General features: G+C 39.6%; 1 protein-coding gene across 1 annotated transcript in view; it reads right to left on the bottom strand.

Moving 5' to 3' along the window:
* Atg10 (autophagy related 10) overlaps positions 1 to 19,329 on the bottom strand; it is a 296,373-nt gene that overhangs the window by 218,235 nt on the left and 58,809 nt on the right. Inside the window, exon 3 of the mRNA XM_057789739.1 lies at positions 5,187 to 5,294. Coding sequence (XP_057645722.1) covers positions 5,187 to 5,294 — 108 coding nt within the window. The remainder of the gene's footprint in view (positions 1 to 5,186; positions 5,295 to 19,329) is intronic.

Below are 19,329 nucleotides of genomic sequence, written 5' to 3'. Positions count from 1 at the left end.
TATGTGTCTGGATCATGAGATAACATGAAGTTCCGTACACAAGGCACTCATACTGCCACAGAGGCTTGTGACGATTATAAGATAATACAGAACTAATGCAGGAAACTGGTACATATTAGAAAACCAATAAATGGTCACTGCAAGTATTCCTTCATGAGGATTAAAATCTTACTGCATAGACATTAATACTGACACAAATGTTTGTTTAAATGAAATTTGTTAAAGTCACTGATAGAAATATTGATTGGGGCTAAACAAATAAAAGTACTAACACCACAGAAACTCTCTTCCTCCTGGCTTGGAATCCACTTATTCCTTTGGCATGGCTGTTCAGCTATCTACAGGCACAATTAGCTCCTAACAGCAAAAAAAAAAAAAAAAAAAAAAAAAAAAAAAAAAAAAAAAAAAAAAAAAAAAACCACAATTACTACTTGACTGTCATGGTTTTAGGGTTAACAGAGTGGATTTTGCCTAAGTCTGTGTTTTATAATGCTCAAGCCACATCCCTGGGCTCTCTCCCTCTGCACACAGACTGTAGGCATCTTTTGATGACTGATGTTTGATAATGTTGTTTTATACACTTTTTTAAAGATCATTAATCATCATAATTTTCATGACTGACATCCCATTCTGAAAGCATAGTTATAGCTAAATTTGGTAATTTTCACAAACTAAGATTATATACTCCCCAAGTTCTTCTATCATGAGTAAAATCAATCTTTATCACAAAATTTGCTTAAATACTGAAATTCAAAAATTGTTAAATATGAACAGTCCACGGCATTTTAAGAGAAACAATATATTCCCCATCTAATTACAATCTACCCTAAGTATATATTTAAATTGTCATAATATTTTCTACTCCATCACAAATGTAAGCATGTTATTAAGATGAAATATTAATTCTGAGATATCTAAAAATGAAAAATAACAAACTGTACATCATCATACCCATAATCATACCACTGAATAAACAGAAACTGCATAAATTTTGATGAAGAAAGAAAAAAGTAATACAAAAAAAAGAATATAATGAAGTCTAGTACTTATCAAGGGAAGTGTGACAGTGTACATAACCCTTGTGATGTCCTAAATACTGCTACTTTCTGGTCAGAGTCACAGCCAGTCATCTCTAAACAACACTGAGATACTGGTGGCTAACTGTGGTTGAAGAGATGGTATCTCTCTGGTGGCTAACTGGGGTTGAAGAAATGGTATTTAACTGGTGGCTAATTGGGGTTAAAGAAATGGTGTCTTGCAACCTGGAGATTCTTCCCAACCTTTGAAATCATGACAGTATATAAAGGAAGCTTTCATGTTCACCTTTTTATTTTCCCATTCACTACTTGCTCTTTATTATATGGCTAGGAAATATTTTGTTAGGATTAATAATAGCACTTTTGCATACTGTATCCAAAAAAAGAACAAATATTTGAGGCAAAAAAAAACAGGTTTACACAAGGTCACACTGCTAGAACATGACTAAAAAATATTACAAAATACAATTTTCAAATATAGTAGTGTTTTCTTCTAGTTAAGGTCCACATTAGGCAGTCCAACTTACTATGAGTTACCAAACAATAGAAAACAAAACACTAGTATTGACTGGCAAGCAACAGACTGAGCACCAGACTCCACTCTGACTCCTACAAACATAGACTATTGAAACCTTACCAAAGTTTCTCTTTTCAGACATTTGTAACTTTCCTATGTAAACTGGTTATCAAAAAAAAAAAAAAAACACTGCTATTCTATCCAAAGTGAAAACCCTTTAGAATTCAATCAATTCAAAGTAGCTTATCTTATTGCTAAGCTTATATCAACATACAGAAGTAGTTGACTCTGGTGGGACCAGAATGAAAAGTCTAATTAGATTATAGATATTTATCATGTAACCCTATATGGATGGGTCACAGTCTACAGGAGCAGTTTGACTTCAGAAACCGTGAATACAAAACAATGGGGTATAAAAGCAAAATAGAAGAAGCACACTGTATAGGAAACCCTGAAGAGAAGGGCAGAAGAGAAAAAAAACTTCTTTAAAAATCTAATTAAGAAAATCTTGATTAAAAGGAAATTAATATCTAGGCTATATTCATATAATACATATATACATACACACATACATACATGCATATAGTATCTTTTTACTTTTGTGTTTTTCATTTGTTCCTGTGTTTGCTTGCTTGTGTAAAACAAGGTCTTGTGTAGTTCTGACTATCTCCAGACTTGCTATGTAGCTCAAGAGGGCCCTGGACTCCTGATTCTTCTGTCTCCACGTCTCAAATTATAGGCATACACTGCCACGCCCCGTTTAGAATCTTTCAGTTACTCATTCAGCTGGAGACTGGCAAAGAAATCAAGAGATGCAATAACTCACAGAACTGCTCTGTCAACTTTAAAAGCATTCTCTTATTTGGGAATTGGAAAATGTGATACCTACAAGAAAGGAAGCCTACATAGATGGATGGTGACTCCACATTGAACTGCTGGACCAAATAAACAAATAAGAGTCCCCAGGACTTCAAAGAAGAAAGAATTGTGGGTTTCATTCTTTAAAGAGATAAAAAAATTAATAATATTTAAAATATAATAGTCAACAGCTAATTCAAATGATAGTAGATGTTCTTGGATTAAATTGTTTAGGCTATAACAACTGTTGATTTTTCATTTAAGATTTAATTCTTATTCTAATGGTCACATAGAAGATCTTTTTAGTAACTGCATCCATTGCACATGTACCTTAATTAACCAATCCATTACCATCGCACATTATAATGGCTTCTGTTTGCTTCCAATCATAAATGGCAGTGTGACACACATGCCTCCTGAAAACTTTTGCACGTATTTCCGGCTAGTCTTTGAGCACTCTCTGCAGTTTATTCTGATGCAAAGGCACTACATCAGACCACGGGGGTTGCTAAACAGAAGGATGGGGATAGAACATAATGACGTGAGCACAGTAAAGCGCCACCGCAGAATGTGGTGCAAGGCCATGGCTACTCCACGGAGAAGTCCTCCCAGCATTCCTCCGTGTTGAGATGTACTGGGCAATGCTAGCAAAGGCAGAGGGTGGAGAAATCGGTAGGAGGCTAAACTTCTCCATTCAGTAGAGATTACTCATAGCATGGACATGACTTTAAACTCTGTCAAGTCAACGCCAGAAAGTGTCAGTTCTCTTGTACTGCCAAACCACTTTCTAGTGCCTTCACCACCCCTGCCAACTTGTTAGACAAAAACTAGTAATTTGCCTTTTTAATCATCATTTCTATGTTAACTTTTTAAGCTAATATATGAATTGAAGAAGCTGCCTAATGTGTTTGGCTTCAGGATTGGTGTTGGCTATTGAGGCATGAAGCAGTAACCAAGATTCAAGCAACTTCCATGCAGTTCTTAACACTACTGAGCACACAATCAATAAGGATGCCTTGGGATCAAATACTCCTGGAGGGAGTTACTCCTAGAGAGCGTCATACACAGGCAGCAGTGGGCAAGCAAGGTGTAATTACAAAATTGACCCAATTTCACAGATTCTGAGTACTTCTTCCTCTGCACACAAAGAAGAGCTTCTCCACTAAGAAAATGGCTTCTGGGGCTAAAGTGCTTTCCGAGCACACATGAGGACCTGAGTTCAGAGCAGCTGTGCGAAAGCTGAGTGTGGTATCATGCACCTGTAATCCCAGCAGTAGAGGTATGAAAAGAGGAGACCCTGGTTCACACTGGTCAGCTAGGTTTGCTGAACTGGTGAGCTCCAGGCTCAGTAGAGACCCTGCCTTAAAAATATAAGGTGAAGAGCAATAGAGAAACACACCATACGGACCTAGCATCCATATGCATGCAGGTACATGTGTGCAAGCACACCCACATACATTATACACATGATCACATATATAGACAGGAACACGTACATACAGATTAGAAACATGCACACATACCTAAAGGAACATGTACACACAGAGAGACAGGAACATACCTTAATAGGCACAGACAGGAATGAATATACACACAAGCATACAGAGAACACACACACACACAAAGACATGCACACAAACAAGTATCTCCTCACATTTTACTAAAATGCTCAAATTTAAACAATTTTATTTCTTTGTGCTAAAGCAATTAGGTCCCCATCAATCATCTTCCATCTGTTAAAATTCAAGTGCTTCCTGAAGTAAGAGTATATAATTACGTTGTAGCCATCAAATGGAATGCCAAGCAGCTACCAAGAGAACTAAGGATTCTGCATTTACTAACATGAAAATGCCCATGATATTCTTCTTTGTTACCAAAATACATGTATAGGAGAAACCTAAGGAAAATAGAAACCATTTTCAAAAATACTATACTGTGTTCATACCTGAAGGTGTATGGGAGAATTCTTTCACTTTAAATATTTCCCTGTTGTTCATTTTTCAGAATGGATAGGTACAACCTTTCTTAGGAATAAGAAGCATAGAGCCAGATGGTGATGTTACACACCTTTAATCCCAGCACTCAGGAGGCAGAGACAGGTGGATCTCTATAAATTCGAGACCAGCCTGGTCTACAGAGTGAGTTTTAGGACAGCCATGGCTACACAGAGAAACCCTGTAAGAAAAAAAAAGAAGGAAGGATGGAAAGAGGAAAGGAAAGGAAAGGAAAGGAAAGGAAAGGAAAGGAAAGGAAAGGAAAAGAAAGGAAAGGAAAAAAGGAAAGGAAAGAAACATATTAAGGCTATTTGCATTTTGATTTAAAAAACCTGAAAATATCTAGAAAGTCACAAAGAACTCAGCACTTCAATGACATTTAATTTTTGTAAATTTCTCAAGTTAGCCGAAGTATCCTAAAGAATGAGACTCAGGTTCTACAAAGTTCCCAAAGGCTAGAAAAACAGTCAATGGTAGATTGTACTCAGAGACAGGTTTGTATAGGGAGAGATGTCATCATAAAAAATCAAGGCAAGAGATGTTGTGTGTCCTTGGGTCCAAGGAAAAGTGTGACGGGTCACCAGAAGTGCAAGGACCCACAGTGGACACCACCACTCCTGTTTCTATCGCGGCCCCTCACAAATGACGTGCACACTTCTACCACCAACAGCCCCAGGACCCAAGGGCTAGTAAGTTTTTAAAATATAAACATACATAAAACAGATCGAAAGTTTTAAATTTATACTTCATGAAGACTGCAAAGGAGACTACACTACTCACCTCTGTTGGAAGACACGCGTGTACACTGGCAGGTGTTCCCAGATGTGATGCCGTCGTCCCATTTTTTATTTGAAACTGTGTTTTGCACATGTAGCCATCAGAACATTCCTGCATTGCACCAACAAAAAACACATTGAAAATGACAATTAATTTAAGAATTGGTCACTGGAAGAACTACCATTTCACTTAAGTTCTAAGCCATGCAAAGAGAAACTTGACACACTAAATGAGCTGAGGTAACAAGGGTAAGAAGACTAACCCAATGCACACTGCGTATCACTTGGTAAACATGAATCTTGCTTCCTAGCGTCCTGTTCAGGGATATGCCTCTTCTACTCTGCTCCCTTTACTAACCCACAACACCAAGGTCAGACACAAAACTTCAGGATGGTGAACACCTGAAGACTCATTTAACCTCACAGACAAGGACCGTGTCATGAGGAAGATTGTGCATGGAGAGATTTGAGGGTTCACAGCAAGGCTGGAAATAAGCAGGGCCTTCTGCTGTCTCCTCATTGGGAGAGATGTCACAGAGAGATTCCTGGACAGTGCCTGCCTGAGCTCTCTGAGGAACCTGCATTTTCCATTTCCTTAGGGCGGCTGCCGCATTCCATGCACTATAATTTGAGAAAGTTTTGTCTTGCACTGCACTATTTCCCTTAGCACAGTGGTTCTTGTTGTCTTCAGGAGACAAAGCTCGTTTCCATAGAACTGTTCTTTAGAGAGCTGAAAATACCCAGGTTGTTTTAACATATGGATTACAAGAAGGCATTCTCAATCGTCCACTGCTTTGTTTCTCCTTTTAAAGTCCTTTCTGTGTGTGCATGACTCGGGATACGTGTCTCTGTAAGTTTACGTGTGTGTGTGTGTGTGTGTGTGTGTGTGTGTGTGTGGCCGTAGAGGCCAGAAGAGCAAGCTGGGTGGGTTCCTTAGAGCTGGAGTTATGTGAGCTCCTGATGACTGATCCAAGCCCCAGTCTTCATGATTGAGCAGTAAGTACTCCTAACCACATGCTCTTAGGCCACCCATGAGTGTTCTGGGAACCAGAAGCATTACCATCACCTCAGCACCGGACATGTAGAGTCTGCAATCCAGCACCAGGCCCCAGAGGCTATATGTTCAGGATCCCCAGGTAGGGGCTACATATTTGGAGGTACTGGGGCATGTAGGGGAAGAATTCATTCACAAGGATGGCGACCATACTGATGGTAAGAAATACAGATAGGTTGGGGGCAGGGTTCTTCTCTTATTTCCACAGGAAAACACTCATCTTCAAATAATTTAAGGGACCTTGAATATTTAATTACTGATGGATGGAAACTAGTTACGACCCACTAAGGATCAAAATAAAACTAAACATGTGCTATAAGTATTAATTTTTTATGTCTTATTATATATTTCTTTATAAATATGTAGAGCTGGTTTTGGAACTGGACTATGGCTCAGTCCCTCTTCAATTCCAAGCCTGTTGATAACAAATATCTCAGAGTTTCTGTCTCAGGTCAGGAGCCATGAAATGGGACAGAATAAGAATAATTATATACTTGATAAACTTTCTTTGCCTTTCCTCATATCTGTGTCTTTCTTTACATGTCAGTATATGTCTTTGTAGTTAATGTTTAAATTTCCTGCAACAAACAACAAATTTTCCTACAGTAATCTTTGAAGTTTCCAGGATAAAGATGGGGCCCCACGACATCAACTCAACCTGGTTATTATGACGTCATGAATTTTTTTTTTTTTAGCGCTAAAATTAGAGCTGTTTTTTGGTACCAACAGCACAAGACAGTTTCAAATGGTACACATTTTTGACAACACTCTGGCTGGACGTTCTCAAAACGCTCAGAGGCTAGTTAAAATTTTCTTAGGTCAAAGGTTAATTAGGGATTTTTTACCATCATTTGCTTTCTCAGGACTCCCTAAAAAGAACGTCGCCCCCATGTCAGCTAGAAGCAATCTTAGAGGAGGACGTCCCCTCTCCCAACAGAGTTTGCCCTCAGGGTTAGGGACATCATTTAGTGGTTGGTATAGGGTTGAGGGGATGGGGGAGATATTTTATGGAATTAGGGGTACTTTAAAAAAAATGGATTAACTGGTTTGATGGGATGATTGGTATTTGTGAATTACTGTTTTTAAAAATTGTATTGGTACTGATTCTTGTATATTGATATATTGAATATTGAATGTGAGTGCTCCTATCTCTATTTTTTGTATAAGAGTATGCTTATAACTTTGTCTATATTGTATTGATACATTTACCATATTACAATGTACATTTCTACCTCTGATACTATTTATATAATAACATTGTTTACATTTGATATGTAATGATATTGTTTACAGTTGGAGATCATTGTCTTCATATATTGCACAGTTGTTTATTCTCTTAGTCTTCAAGTTAGATAGGTATTGAGAATTATATGTTTGTCATATTTATTTTTAGGATAATCAGGCTTTTTAGATACATAGAGATTATATTTAGTATAGATAGTATAATCTTCAACCTCTTCGAAGAGCTGTAAAAAATGGCCTTTAATCTAACCTAGAATTCCGTGCCAACGAGACACAATCACTCCTGGCAACACCACTCTACTCCCGAGAGTGGTACTCTTGAGCACCAAAGACACTCCACTGGGAGAGTGGCAGATTGACCTTTGGGTTAAGAAAAGCCCATACCTCAACTACTGACAAAGATACAGGATTGTCTTATCTTGCCAAGACAGGGTAGGATAGTTCTAAGAAAGATCCTTGCCTTTAATAATGGTATGTCAGTTATGTTAGGCCTTAGCCAAAGTTGGTTGACTCAACACTGCAAACGAGACTTTGGGTGATTGCCCAGGTAGTCAGTTGTCTCTGTCATTTGTTACACATTTTGGATATTTCTCGTTTGTTAAGTAATATTAATTCCCTTCTCAGATCTTTAAAGGAGTTAAAGATTAGATAATTGTAGTTACTCTCTACATTATTTAGACTCCTTGAAATAGAATGTTTAGTATATTTATTATTTGTTCCTATTGTATATAGTTGTATTTGGTTTGGTTCTGTCTTATTTAGACAAAAGGGGGAGATGTAGGGGAAGACCAGCCAATCACCTTGCTTGAAGGGTGGGGTCCCCTAAGGTTATTTTTTACTTATAAATATTGCGGGTGTGCTCCCTGCCATTCCTTCTGCTTTCCTGTTCTCCGCAGGAACCTAGGTTCTATAAGTCCTTTCCTTATTAAAGCTGAATATTCTATAATAATTTCTGTCTGCCGTTCATTTACGCCATAACAGGGGCAGTGTACAGTAAAAGCCTTTACTCAAAGGAATTGCAAGCTCAGTGCATTGGCATTAATGCTTGCCCCTAGCTACACATGAGACTCCATCCCAGACAGAGTTCTAAATGCTGTGGCTGGGGTCTCACTTGAGACCAATAAGCCAGAACCCAGATCACCACAGCTTCTATTTCCTTGCCAGGGTTAGGAACCACTTGAGCACCTGATGAACTCAGAACAGCAAGGAAGTAATCGACAGCTGCCTAGGAAGAAAGGGGCAACTCAAGACCTTGATGAAGCCCAAAGCTCAGCCCAACCTTTCCAAATGTGGAAACCCGTGCCACTGCAGCTCACTGTAACAGTTTCACCCACGCTGAGACAGTAAGTCATCTTTGCTACCCTAGACCCTGTTTCCCAGCCCTGACCTAGTCTTCTGTAGTCTCCATGAATCATCTTAGAACTCTCCTAACTACATCTGTTATCTAGAACCCCTGTTACCCATCTGCCATAAAGCAGTTGCTGTACTTTACCTCTTGCTAACCATCTGCCGTAAAACAGTTGCTATACTTTACCACAGAAGAGAAATGAACAGGATAAGTCCAGGTGCAGTAACTCAGATACCACAAATAAAAACCCCCAAACACTTCTTCATAGACAAACTTTTTTACTTTTTCAAACAGAAAGACCATCACGAATTTATAACAAGACTCACAAATGTGCAAGATTAAAACAGAAGTAAATATGTCTTCTAAAATATAACAAAAGACTGGGGATGTAGCTCAGCTGGGAGTGCTTGCATAGCCCTGGGTTCCTTCCCAGCATTGCATAAAGGTATAATCCAAGAAACTGGGATGTGAACATAGGAATATCAGAAGTTCAAGGCTATCCTCAACTACATCCTCAGCTAGTATGAGAGCAGTCTGGGCTACAAGAGACCCTGCTTCAAAAAACGGGGGGGGGGGGGGAGTAAGGAAAGAAAGAAAAAGTCAAAATCCAGAAGATCGGAGCAATCTGTGACAGAGGTCTAGAGAGAGGGTTCAGCGGTTTGGAACATTTACTGCTCTATCAGAAGACTGGAATTTGGATCCCAGCACCCCATCAGGCAGCTCACCAATACTCAAAGAGTTCAATACCCCTTTTTGGCCTCCATGCCCCCCACATGTAAACATACACTACATGAATACAGAAAAACTAAATTATAAAATATATCTTTAAAATAAAAAAGAAAATGTATGGTGCATAGAATAAAAAGTCAAAGGACAAATATAAAAATGAAAAGACCTTGACATAGAAAAGCACTAATTTCCTCAATCTACACACAGCTTTAAATTCCTCAAAATGCAACTGTTAGAACAAGCCAATAAAAAAAGACTAACAGCCCAAGGAAAATGAGCAAAGGATGGGTGGCAATGTACACAGATAGGAAGACAGAGAGATAGACCACCAAAAGGGAAATACATGTGGATAAAAAGATGTTCAGTGTTACATACAGAAAATGCAACTGTAGAATTATGTGGTAATTTTTTGAATGATCTGATTGGCAAAGATCAAAAAACTACATGGTGTAACACGCAGATAAAAACGTGAATGAAACAGACAGGGACTCCACCACACATTTCTAGGGGCAGAAAAATTTAAATCAGTCTTATATCCCTAAAAAGAAAGCTGGCAAAACCCACCAAAACTTAAAATATACTTTGGGGTATGGTGGTGTACACCTTTAAATGCTACATAAGAGACATAGGCAGGTGTGTCTCTGTAAGTTCAAGACTAACCTGGTCTACATAGAGAGATCTGGGGCAGCCAGGAGCAAGGCTCTCTCAAAAATTAAAAAAGGAAAAAGAAAACGGTACATATAGTGGAGTCAGACATGCTACCTTCAGGAATGTGTCTTACAGACACAGTCACACCTGCAGAACGCGAAACTCGTGCAATGGCACTCGCAGAATTGTCGCTTTGATGGCCTACGATCTAGAAATAATTCAATGATTATCAATGAGAGTTGGTAATATCAATTGTTACACATGCAAATAATGAAATTCTACACAACTACAAAAAACTTGCTAATATATAAGCATTGAACATTACCCAAGATAGAGGCTTAGATTTTTCTTCCAAGCATTTATTAGACATAAGTGTATATGTTATGTGAGCCTTAAATATACATGTAGAAGATACCTAAAACCCTATTCTCATGGGCAAGCTCTGAAGGCGTAAGTGACAAGAAAGCACAGAAAGAATATTTCCCACACGTTTTAAAATCTATAATCTATCAGTCTGTGTGCCTTTGTGTAAGTGATGCTTGCCTCAAACAACTGGCTGTCTTTTGCACATTTGCTTCCAGGCCATCGTGTTCCTACTGTACAAACAAATGTTAAAACTTTTGCAGAGAAAATATCCTGTGGGTTCTGTAGAATTCCAGAGAGACCGGCAAGCTTTATGGAGTAGTGCTGATGCATTTTGGACAGAGATCTAAGAACTCCCCAACAGAACATGTTTGGACTTGCTGCCTCACAGCTGTTATAGGGCTATGCCACCCATCAAGAGAGCTAGGTTATGTCTGCTAGAATCCAGCCACACAAATAATTATGGAGATTTTCTTGCTAAACTTTAATAGGTTTTTACGAATTGTCTCTTTTTTTATCTAAAACCCCTCAGCTGTCCTTGAAAAAAAGCACGGCACCGGAATTTAATGCGACCATCCAGGATGACCGGCCGTAGAAACAGCCTGGCAAGGCCAAGGCAGGAAGACAACTCAAGCATTAGGTCACTCCTGGAACTGATGAACAAGGCCTTCAAGGAAGGCAGAAGCCTGAGGTACAAGCCAGACCTGAGACAAGTCCCTGAAGGTGAGACCAAAATCATCAATAGCTGCCCCCATCTGGTCAGTGGAAAGAGGAACAAGAAGAAAATTTCCCAAAGAAAAGCAAAGGTGAGTTCCAGGACAGCCAGGGCTGCACACAGAAGCCTGTCTTGAGAAACCTAACAAACAAAACAGCAAAGCAAGGTTAGGCAAGACAGATTACATCAATAGTTGTTCATTTTTACAAGAACAAGTTCAGCCGGGCGGTGGTGGTGCACGCCTTTAATCCCAGCACTCGGGAGGCAGAGGCAGGCGGATCTCTGTGCAGGCTCCAAAACCACAGAGAAACCCTGTCTCGAAAAACCAAAAAAAAAAAAAAAAAAAAAAAAAAAAAAAAAAGAAGAAGAATAAAAGAACAAGTTCAGATCCTTTGATTTGAATATGTTAATGCGTCTCATCCCACAGGCACCCCAGTGCCCACCTAACAGCCCTGGATTCTGGTTGTGTCACACTTTCCTGATGCATGTATGGGTCTTGACTGATTCTGATATCTCTGAATATAGTAAATACAAAGATAAGTTATGATAGTGTAACCAGATCCAGTCAAAGTTATCCATTGGGTAATTACTAGCCTCCGGTTATTATAGTGTGACCAGATCCAGCCAAAGTTATCCATTGGGTAATCACTAGCCTCTGGTTATTATAGTGTGACCAGATCCAGCAAAAGTTATTCATTGGGTAGCTACTAGCCTCTGGCTCATTTTGATGAAAACTCAAGAAAACAAAACTTCAAAAGTAAAAGAAAACAGGGATATAATATACTTCATTTTTGAAGAAGACTGTGTATGTCTAATGAAAGTCAGACATGTAGCCTGGTCATAGAGTATTTTGAGGCCTATTAAACATGACTTAGTTGTTATATTAGGGCAGAGGGTTGAAGACACACCCTTCTATGAGAAGAATCACATATGACGTACTTGGTTCAAACATCCTCTGGTTTACCATCTGGACAAGGTAACTCCCAACTGTTATTTTATCTGTATGGATTATCTTTTAGAATCTCTACTCCACTAATTCATTCACTAGCTAGAAATTAAATGGCATTAAAGCACTGTGACCACTGACCCTTAATTAGAGGCTCTCTGACTCACCTAGTTTAAGAAGCCTTTTGTGCATAGTGAGAAACAATGAAAATATGTAGAATTTTGACCTGATGTAGTTACCTCTGCCCCACAATTAACTAAGTCATAGACAATGAATGAGAGAAACAAGCAGATGCCATACAGGCTGCTTGGTCTTCTCTCAGAGATCAGGCCTCAGTTTCGGTTTCCCGAGACTGAACAGAGTTTCTGAAAGAGCCACCAACAAAGGACAATCCCCAACAATAAGGAGGAGGCCTGGTACATGCAGTACCAGGCTAGGCCTGACCCTCAATCAGCAGCTCAAGGACAAGGCCTGGGATTTGTCCAGGCCTGCCCCCAAATGGAAAACTATAGCCCCGACCAGCCCCTGGTTAGCCCTGGCCAATTAGAACACAATAATATGATTGCCACTTCCTTATACCAATCACATCTAAGATGACCTAACTGCCCTAGAAACTTCCCCTTCTACTGTGATTAAAAGGAGCCCACATGTCCTTCTTGGGGTCTTGCACCATCTTCTTTCTTTGTGTGGCAACACCTCAGCATGCTAGAATAATAAAAACACTCTTGCTGATTGCATATGTAGATAGTGGTCACTTGTGAGACTTCTCCAGGACTCTAACACTGAACAGAAGCCAAATATCATAAAGCTTTATGATATAAACATAATAACATAATCAATGGGAGTGAATAACAGAAGGAAAGGGGCTCAAGTAGACAAAAAACAAAGCAAAACAAATCAGCTGCCCTAGGAGGAATCAATAGTTTACTACTATAGATCTCTATTGACAAACATAAGAATACCTATTGTGGGGGCTGGAAAGTTGGCTCAGTGGTGAGTGCTTGCTGCTCTTGCAGGGGAACCAGTACCCACACAGTGGTTCACAACTTCCTATAACTCCAGTTCCATGGGATCAGAAGCCCACTTCTGACTACTGAGGACTTTTGCATGAACATGGCATGTATATAGGCACATAAGATAAAAAATTAAGAATAGCTTTGTGGGTTAAAGCGAAATTCCCCACAGAGACTCACATGTTTGAACACTTGTTCCTCAACTGGTAATACTGTTTTTGGAAGGTTGTAGATGCTCTGGGAAGTAGAGCTTTGGTGGAGGAAGTGAGTCACTGGAGGTGGGCTCTAAGGATGTAGGGCCCAGTCTCGCTGCCTATTAATGTTCTGCTTTATGATTGCTGATGTGATGGGCCCAGCTGTCTCCTTCTCCTGCTGTTATACCTTCTCCTCTGTCATGCTGAACTGTATCTTTTCGAGCTGGAAGCCAGAATAAACCCTTTCTCCTCTAACTAGCTTCTGGTCAGGTGTCTGGTCATAGCAAAGAGGAAAATAACTAAAGTAATACCTAAGAAATTAGTTGTCATGGGGGGCTCCATTAAGGTAATTAAAATCCCCATACAATGGAATATTATATAGACATTAGAAATAGATAGTTATGTATGCACTCACAAAGAAAGATGTCAAAGATATCTTTGTCTAGCACCCCTGAGGACCTGGGTTTAATCCTCATCTCCTCATCCTTCCAAAACCCCAAATCACAGACCAGGCCTGTAATCTCATCATGTGGAAGCTAAAAAAGAAGGACCATGATTCTGAAGAAAGCCTGGGCTATATATATTGAGATACACTACCTCAAAAAATCCAAATAAACAGTCAGTTGAGTGATGTTACAAAAAAGAAGTAGATTACAGAACAATAATACCACTTATTGACACATATGTGTTGGGCCAGATTGGGTCAGAGGGGGGAAAAAAGAAGATATTTTCACTTTAAATAATGTGTATTAGATTTTTTTACAATAACTATATATCATTTTCCTAGTAATATTTTTAAAAAAAACAAAGACCCAGCCCAAGAAAGAAAAAGTAATAGTGTTTCATGTATAAACTGAAGTTTTTAGGACAAACATATAAATTGAGGACATGACCATTCCAAGGTATGGTTGAGGCAAAAGAATTTATTGTAGATAGGAGGAAAAGAACAGCTGAAGGCATCTGAAAGACTCCAGAGCAGAGAAGAAAAAGGAGTAGAATGAACATGGCTGGTGTGGGAAGTCCTTCTGTATATGTGTAGCTGTTATTGGTTAATGAATAAAGAATCTGGCTTGGGCCTATAGCAGGGCAGAACAGAGCTCAGCGGGGAAAACTAAAATGAATGCTGGGAGAAATATGGCAGAGTTGCAGAGAAGCCATGCAGCTGTTGCCAGGGACAGATGTGCCGAAACCTTGCCCGCAGGCCATGAGCCTCGTGGTAAAATATAAGACAATGGAAGTGGGTTAACCAAAAGTATAAGAGCTAGCAAGCAATACACTTATGCTATTGGCCAAGCAGCATTTTAATTAATATAGTTTCTGAGTGATTACTTTGGGAGTCTGGGTGGCCAGGAAATGAACAAGCAGCCTCCCCCAACAAACTGGTGTGCCAGGATGGGGCAAGAATTTCCATGTAAAGTATAAGAAAGTTTAAAAGAAAAAAAGGCTTCTAGACCCACAAAAATGGGAGCTGAGAGCAGCTTCTTGGTAACAGCAATTTTTCAGATAGGTTCTGTTTGCGAGGGAGGTGCAATAAAAACTGCACAGCTTCTTTTAAAAAAAAGCAGCAGCTTCCTAATTTGCCAGTACAAACAGTTCTAGCTCTTTCTGAGGAACTCCACTAAGGAGCATTTAAATGGGGTCTGTGAGCAGAGTGCTACAACTTGCTTAATAGCAACACAGACCTGCTGTGTGCCTAAAAATGGGCAAATGTACATGGCTCTCAGAGGCCTCTGCTATGTTGGACTGGGCGGAGCAAGCAGGCAGGGCCATGTTGGCCCTAGTCACACCAGCTTAGCATTCTAAAAAATAAAAGGGCGCTAAAAAAAAAATAAAAGGGCGCTTCTGGTCAGAAAATAATTTCAGATACACAATAAAGGCAGATTCATACATAAAAGACCTCTAAATGAGACACAGTGTGTTTAAAGAGATGTACATACGCTTAGGAGAGAGAAGAAAAAGAGTATAGAAAGTTATAAAAAGAAGTAAATGTTTTTTTAAAAAAAAATAAAGTCTTTAAAGAGACAGAGTAAACTTGTAGAAAAAGTAATAGAGTAAGAAAAATAAGCCGTGTAAAGATGCAATATACACAGAGAGTCTAGATTATGCACAGTATTGTGTTTTCTTTGAATTTTTTGACTGCAGAGAGACATTTGATTTTGGGGACTGCTAAGCTAAACCAACATATATACTTTAAAGGTATCTTGATTTCAAAATATGGGTCTAAGGATATGTCACTTCAGGTAAGAGGCTCTACTTTTGTTTCCACAGCGGATGAGAACCTATGGAATTCTTCCAGACTAAAGTGTTCGATGGACCAAGACCCCCTGAAAGGTTGCCGTAAACACCCCTAAAAATTACTTTGCCCAACAAAAATCAGGAAGCAGTTTGGAGAGAACTACACCCAAATTCCCTAAATGATTGTTTACAAATGTTTGTTTATATTTAAAAGAGGATATGCTATAGAGATTTGCATTGGTATGGATCTTGGTTTATTGGTACAAATTTAAGGTCAATTTTGTTATATGTACATCTCTGCTCTTGATTAAGGTACTGTGTTTGTGCAGCTCATTTAAAAATGTAATGTGTAATTAAGAAATACAGGTTAAAAAATACAGGTTAATAGATATCATCTATAATAGTCAAGTGTGTAGTCATGTTAGTTAGGTTTTAGATATACAGAAGTATTTCATTTAAATAGGTATTCTTCAAGTCTTTCAGAGACCTTCAGAATATGGCATTTAAAATGTTTTAAGAACTTAGGACTTTTCATGACAATGAGACACATCTGCTCCTGGCAGCACCAATCTGCTTCAAGAGGATGATGGGCACTAAAGAGGCTCCTTATGGCATTGGTTAGCCATTTGGGCAAGAAACTGTTCTTGCCTGGACTGCTTGATGCTATGCTGTATGAACTGGACATGCAGAACCCACAGAGAAATTACTGCTGAGCTTGCCTAAAGGTGAAACAATCCTTCGGGGTTCCTGCTTCATGAAAGAGTCTGCTAGACATTCTGCAGGACACAGAAAAATGTGGCTGACCAACTGCCAATATAGGCGGAACTGTCTTTGAAATGTCCTGCTTCATGGAAAGGTCTGCCAGACATTATGGGCCTATAAGCTCAAGATGGATGCCCCAATGTTTCAGAAGAACTTTGGGTGACTGTCCAGGCAGCGAGATGTCTCTGTCAATTCTAGAGTTTTGGAAGTTGTTTACAATGTGATTACTGTTTACTTAGGTAATAATATATCCTTCGGCAGTCTTTGATAGAGTTGAAGAACAGACAGTTATAATTATAGTTTTCCTTAGTTATGATAAAAGATAAAATAGATATAAATGTTGTAACTGTAATTCCTGCATGATACCTGTTTTGTTATATGTAATTTTACTATGTTAAAGTTAAAACCTTTTTTATTTAAGCAGAAAAGGAGAAATGATGTAGAAACTCCTTCTGTATATGTGTTGATTTTATTGGTTAATGAATAAGAACCTGGCTTGGGCCTATAGCAGGGCAGAACAGAGCTAGGTGGGGAAAACTAAACTGAATGATGGGAGAAAGAAGGCAGAGTCAGAAGACACCTGTAGTCCCACCAGGGACAGATGCAGGATGCCAGACAGAACTTTACCTGATAAGCCAAAGGCACGCAGCAATACACAGATTAATAGAAATGGGTTAAATTAAGATATAAGAGTTAGCCAATAAAAAGCTAGACCTAATAGGCCAAGCCGTGATTTAATTAATACAGTTTCTGTGTGGTTATTTCGAGTCTGGCAGCCGTGAACAAACAAGCAGTCTTCAACAACACGTGGCCATCAGACTGGACCTCGTCATTAGATGGGCAAGGGGAGGGGCAGAGTGAGGACAAGAGTGGAAGATAATGAGAGTGTGGGCAAAGGAGACCAAGAGAGAGGAAACCAAGAGGGGAGGACAAAAAGGAACGAGGACCAAGAGAGGAGGACAAAGAGGAGCGGGGACCAAGAGAACACACAACCTAAACAGCAGGGCTACAAGGGAATGCAAAGATGGGGAAGGGAAGCCCATGAGCTGCAGAAGCTTAGGGTAGAGGGCAGGATGAGACAAGCTGAGGACAGCCCCGAATACTTGTTATACTGAGGAAGCCTGGAAGCCAGCATGTGCTTTGCTATGCACCAAATGTGCTGTTGTAGGCACCACAGATATCCATTTGTTTCTTTTGAATCTGATACCCCAGGGGGCTCTGATCTAGGTTGGGAGCTGGCAAAGCCCAGGCTGACTCCCCATGTGTTCTGGAACCAATATGGTTCTGAGATGAAATGCTCTACAAACAAACCTTGTTTTGTTTTGTTTTCTTCCCTTTTTGAAATAATCCCTATAGGTGCTAAACTGTATGGAGATCAGTGCCTCCTTCTCAAGTTACTACCTGATTATAGTATCCTTCACTATATTTTTTGAGTACATGTTTGATGTTTCTTAGGGCTTTCAATTTTTAATTCTATTCAATGCAGCTGTGGTGAGGTCCAGCACTGTGCTCATTAACAGACAAATTATTTTCATGCAACAGTTCTAGCTCTCATTCCCGGCAGGACTCTTGAACTACCAAGCCCACCTTCTTGTCACCCACAATGCACTGCTAACTTTCAGAAGGCAGAAGAACCACACCCTTCTCAAGCCCTTCAAAGAGGACACAGACCCCACAGAGAGAGAGCAGAAGAAAGTCAGCCCCTTGTTGGCCAAAAGGAAAAAAGGAAGTTACCCAGCACAATCTAGCCACGGTATCTGGGGAAAGCATGCATGTTTGCCTAAGCTGAAGTTCCGCAGCCTACTTACTTATCTTGCACACGTTTTAAAGGAGAGTTGCATCTTAGATGATGCTTAGCTCTTCTTGTTGACCAGAGCCCTGGAAGTGATTTGACAACACGGTAGGTCCATTCTCCTCACCAATGCTTCCAACTCGACAACGTTGGGTTTCACTATTAAGTATTTTCTTTCCCTTCTTCTTCTTTTTTTAAATAATGTTTTGTTTTCAGGTTTTCCAGCTTGCCCATTTCGAGTTTTCAATTTCCAGTTCATAGATGTGGGACCTCCATGTACACCCTCATACTTTTTATTATATTAAGCAATTTGGTCTGGGCTCCCAGAACATTCCTGCTTATTTGTGCCAGAGGAATGGCCAAGGGTGTTAGAACCAATCGGGGGCCTGCTGGAGGAAACTAATTTTTTCTCTTTGCTCCTGCTTCTAATTTAGGTTTGTAAAGATTTTACCATATTTTGTCTGATTTCTCTCATTGAGATGTTCTCAAAGGTCTGGCTTTGCTTTTCCAATATCAGAGATTTGAAAAGGGAAACAACATATAGACAACTCAAGCCCTTTTCTCCACATTGAGAGTTACTCAGAACCTTATCCCTTTCAGAAACAGTTATTGATCTTCTGGCTACTGGCTGTTATGAAGAGTTAAACATTAGTTAATTTTCCACTTTATTACACTGAAAGAAATGATAGCTCTGGTAGCGGAAAAGGCCAGGTTGCCAAGGTGTTGCTCTGGTTGCAAAGCACCACCCATATATGAACAATCTCCTCAGCTGCTCAGCTTTTAAGGAAATGAGCTTTCTCAGCTTACCTCTTTGGAGAAGGACCTTGCTGTAAGGGGAGAATAGGGCACAGAAGGTAAGAATGTCCTCCTGGGAACTGACACATCCCTGCACAGTTTCAGAGGCTAGAACCCAAAAGCATGGCTAACCTTGCCAGCACATCTTCCTAGGCTCAGTGGAGACTCTGTGTGTGTGTGTGTGTGTGTGTGTTCACATGGAAATCTTCCCAGGTATCTTGTCTCCAGGCCCAAGTATCTTCTTACACAGGTCACAATAGATTCAGGAGCTGTTCTAATCCAGTCTGAGCTCATTTTAATCTTTGTCACAC

The sequence above is a fragment of the Chionomys nivalis genome, chromosome 15 (genome assembly GCF_950005125.1).
Source record: "Chionomys nivalis chromosome 15, mChiNiv1.1, whole genome shotgun sequence".
NCBI classification, from domain to species: domain Eukaryota; kingdom Metazoa; phylum Chordata; class Mammalia; order Rodentia; family Cricetidae; genus Chionomys; species Chionomys nivalis.
This window is presented reverse-complemented; position numbering and strand designations above follow the sequence as displayed.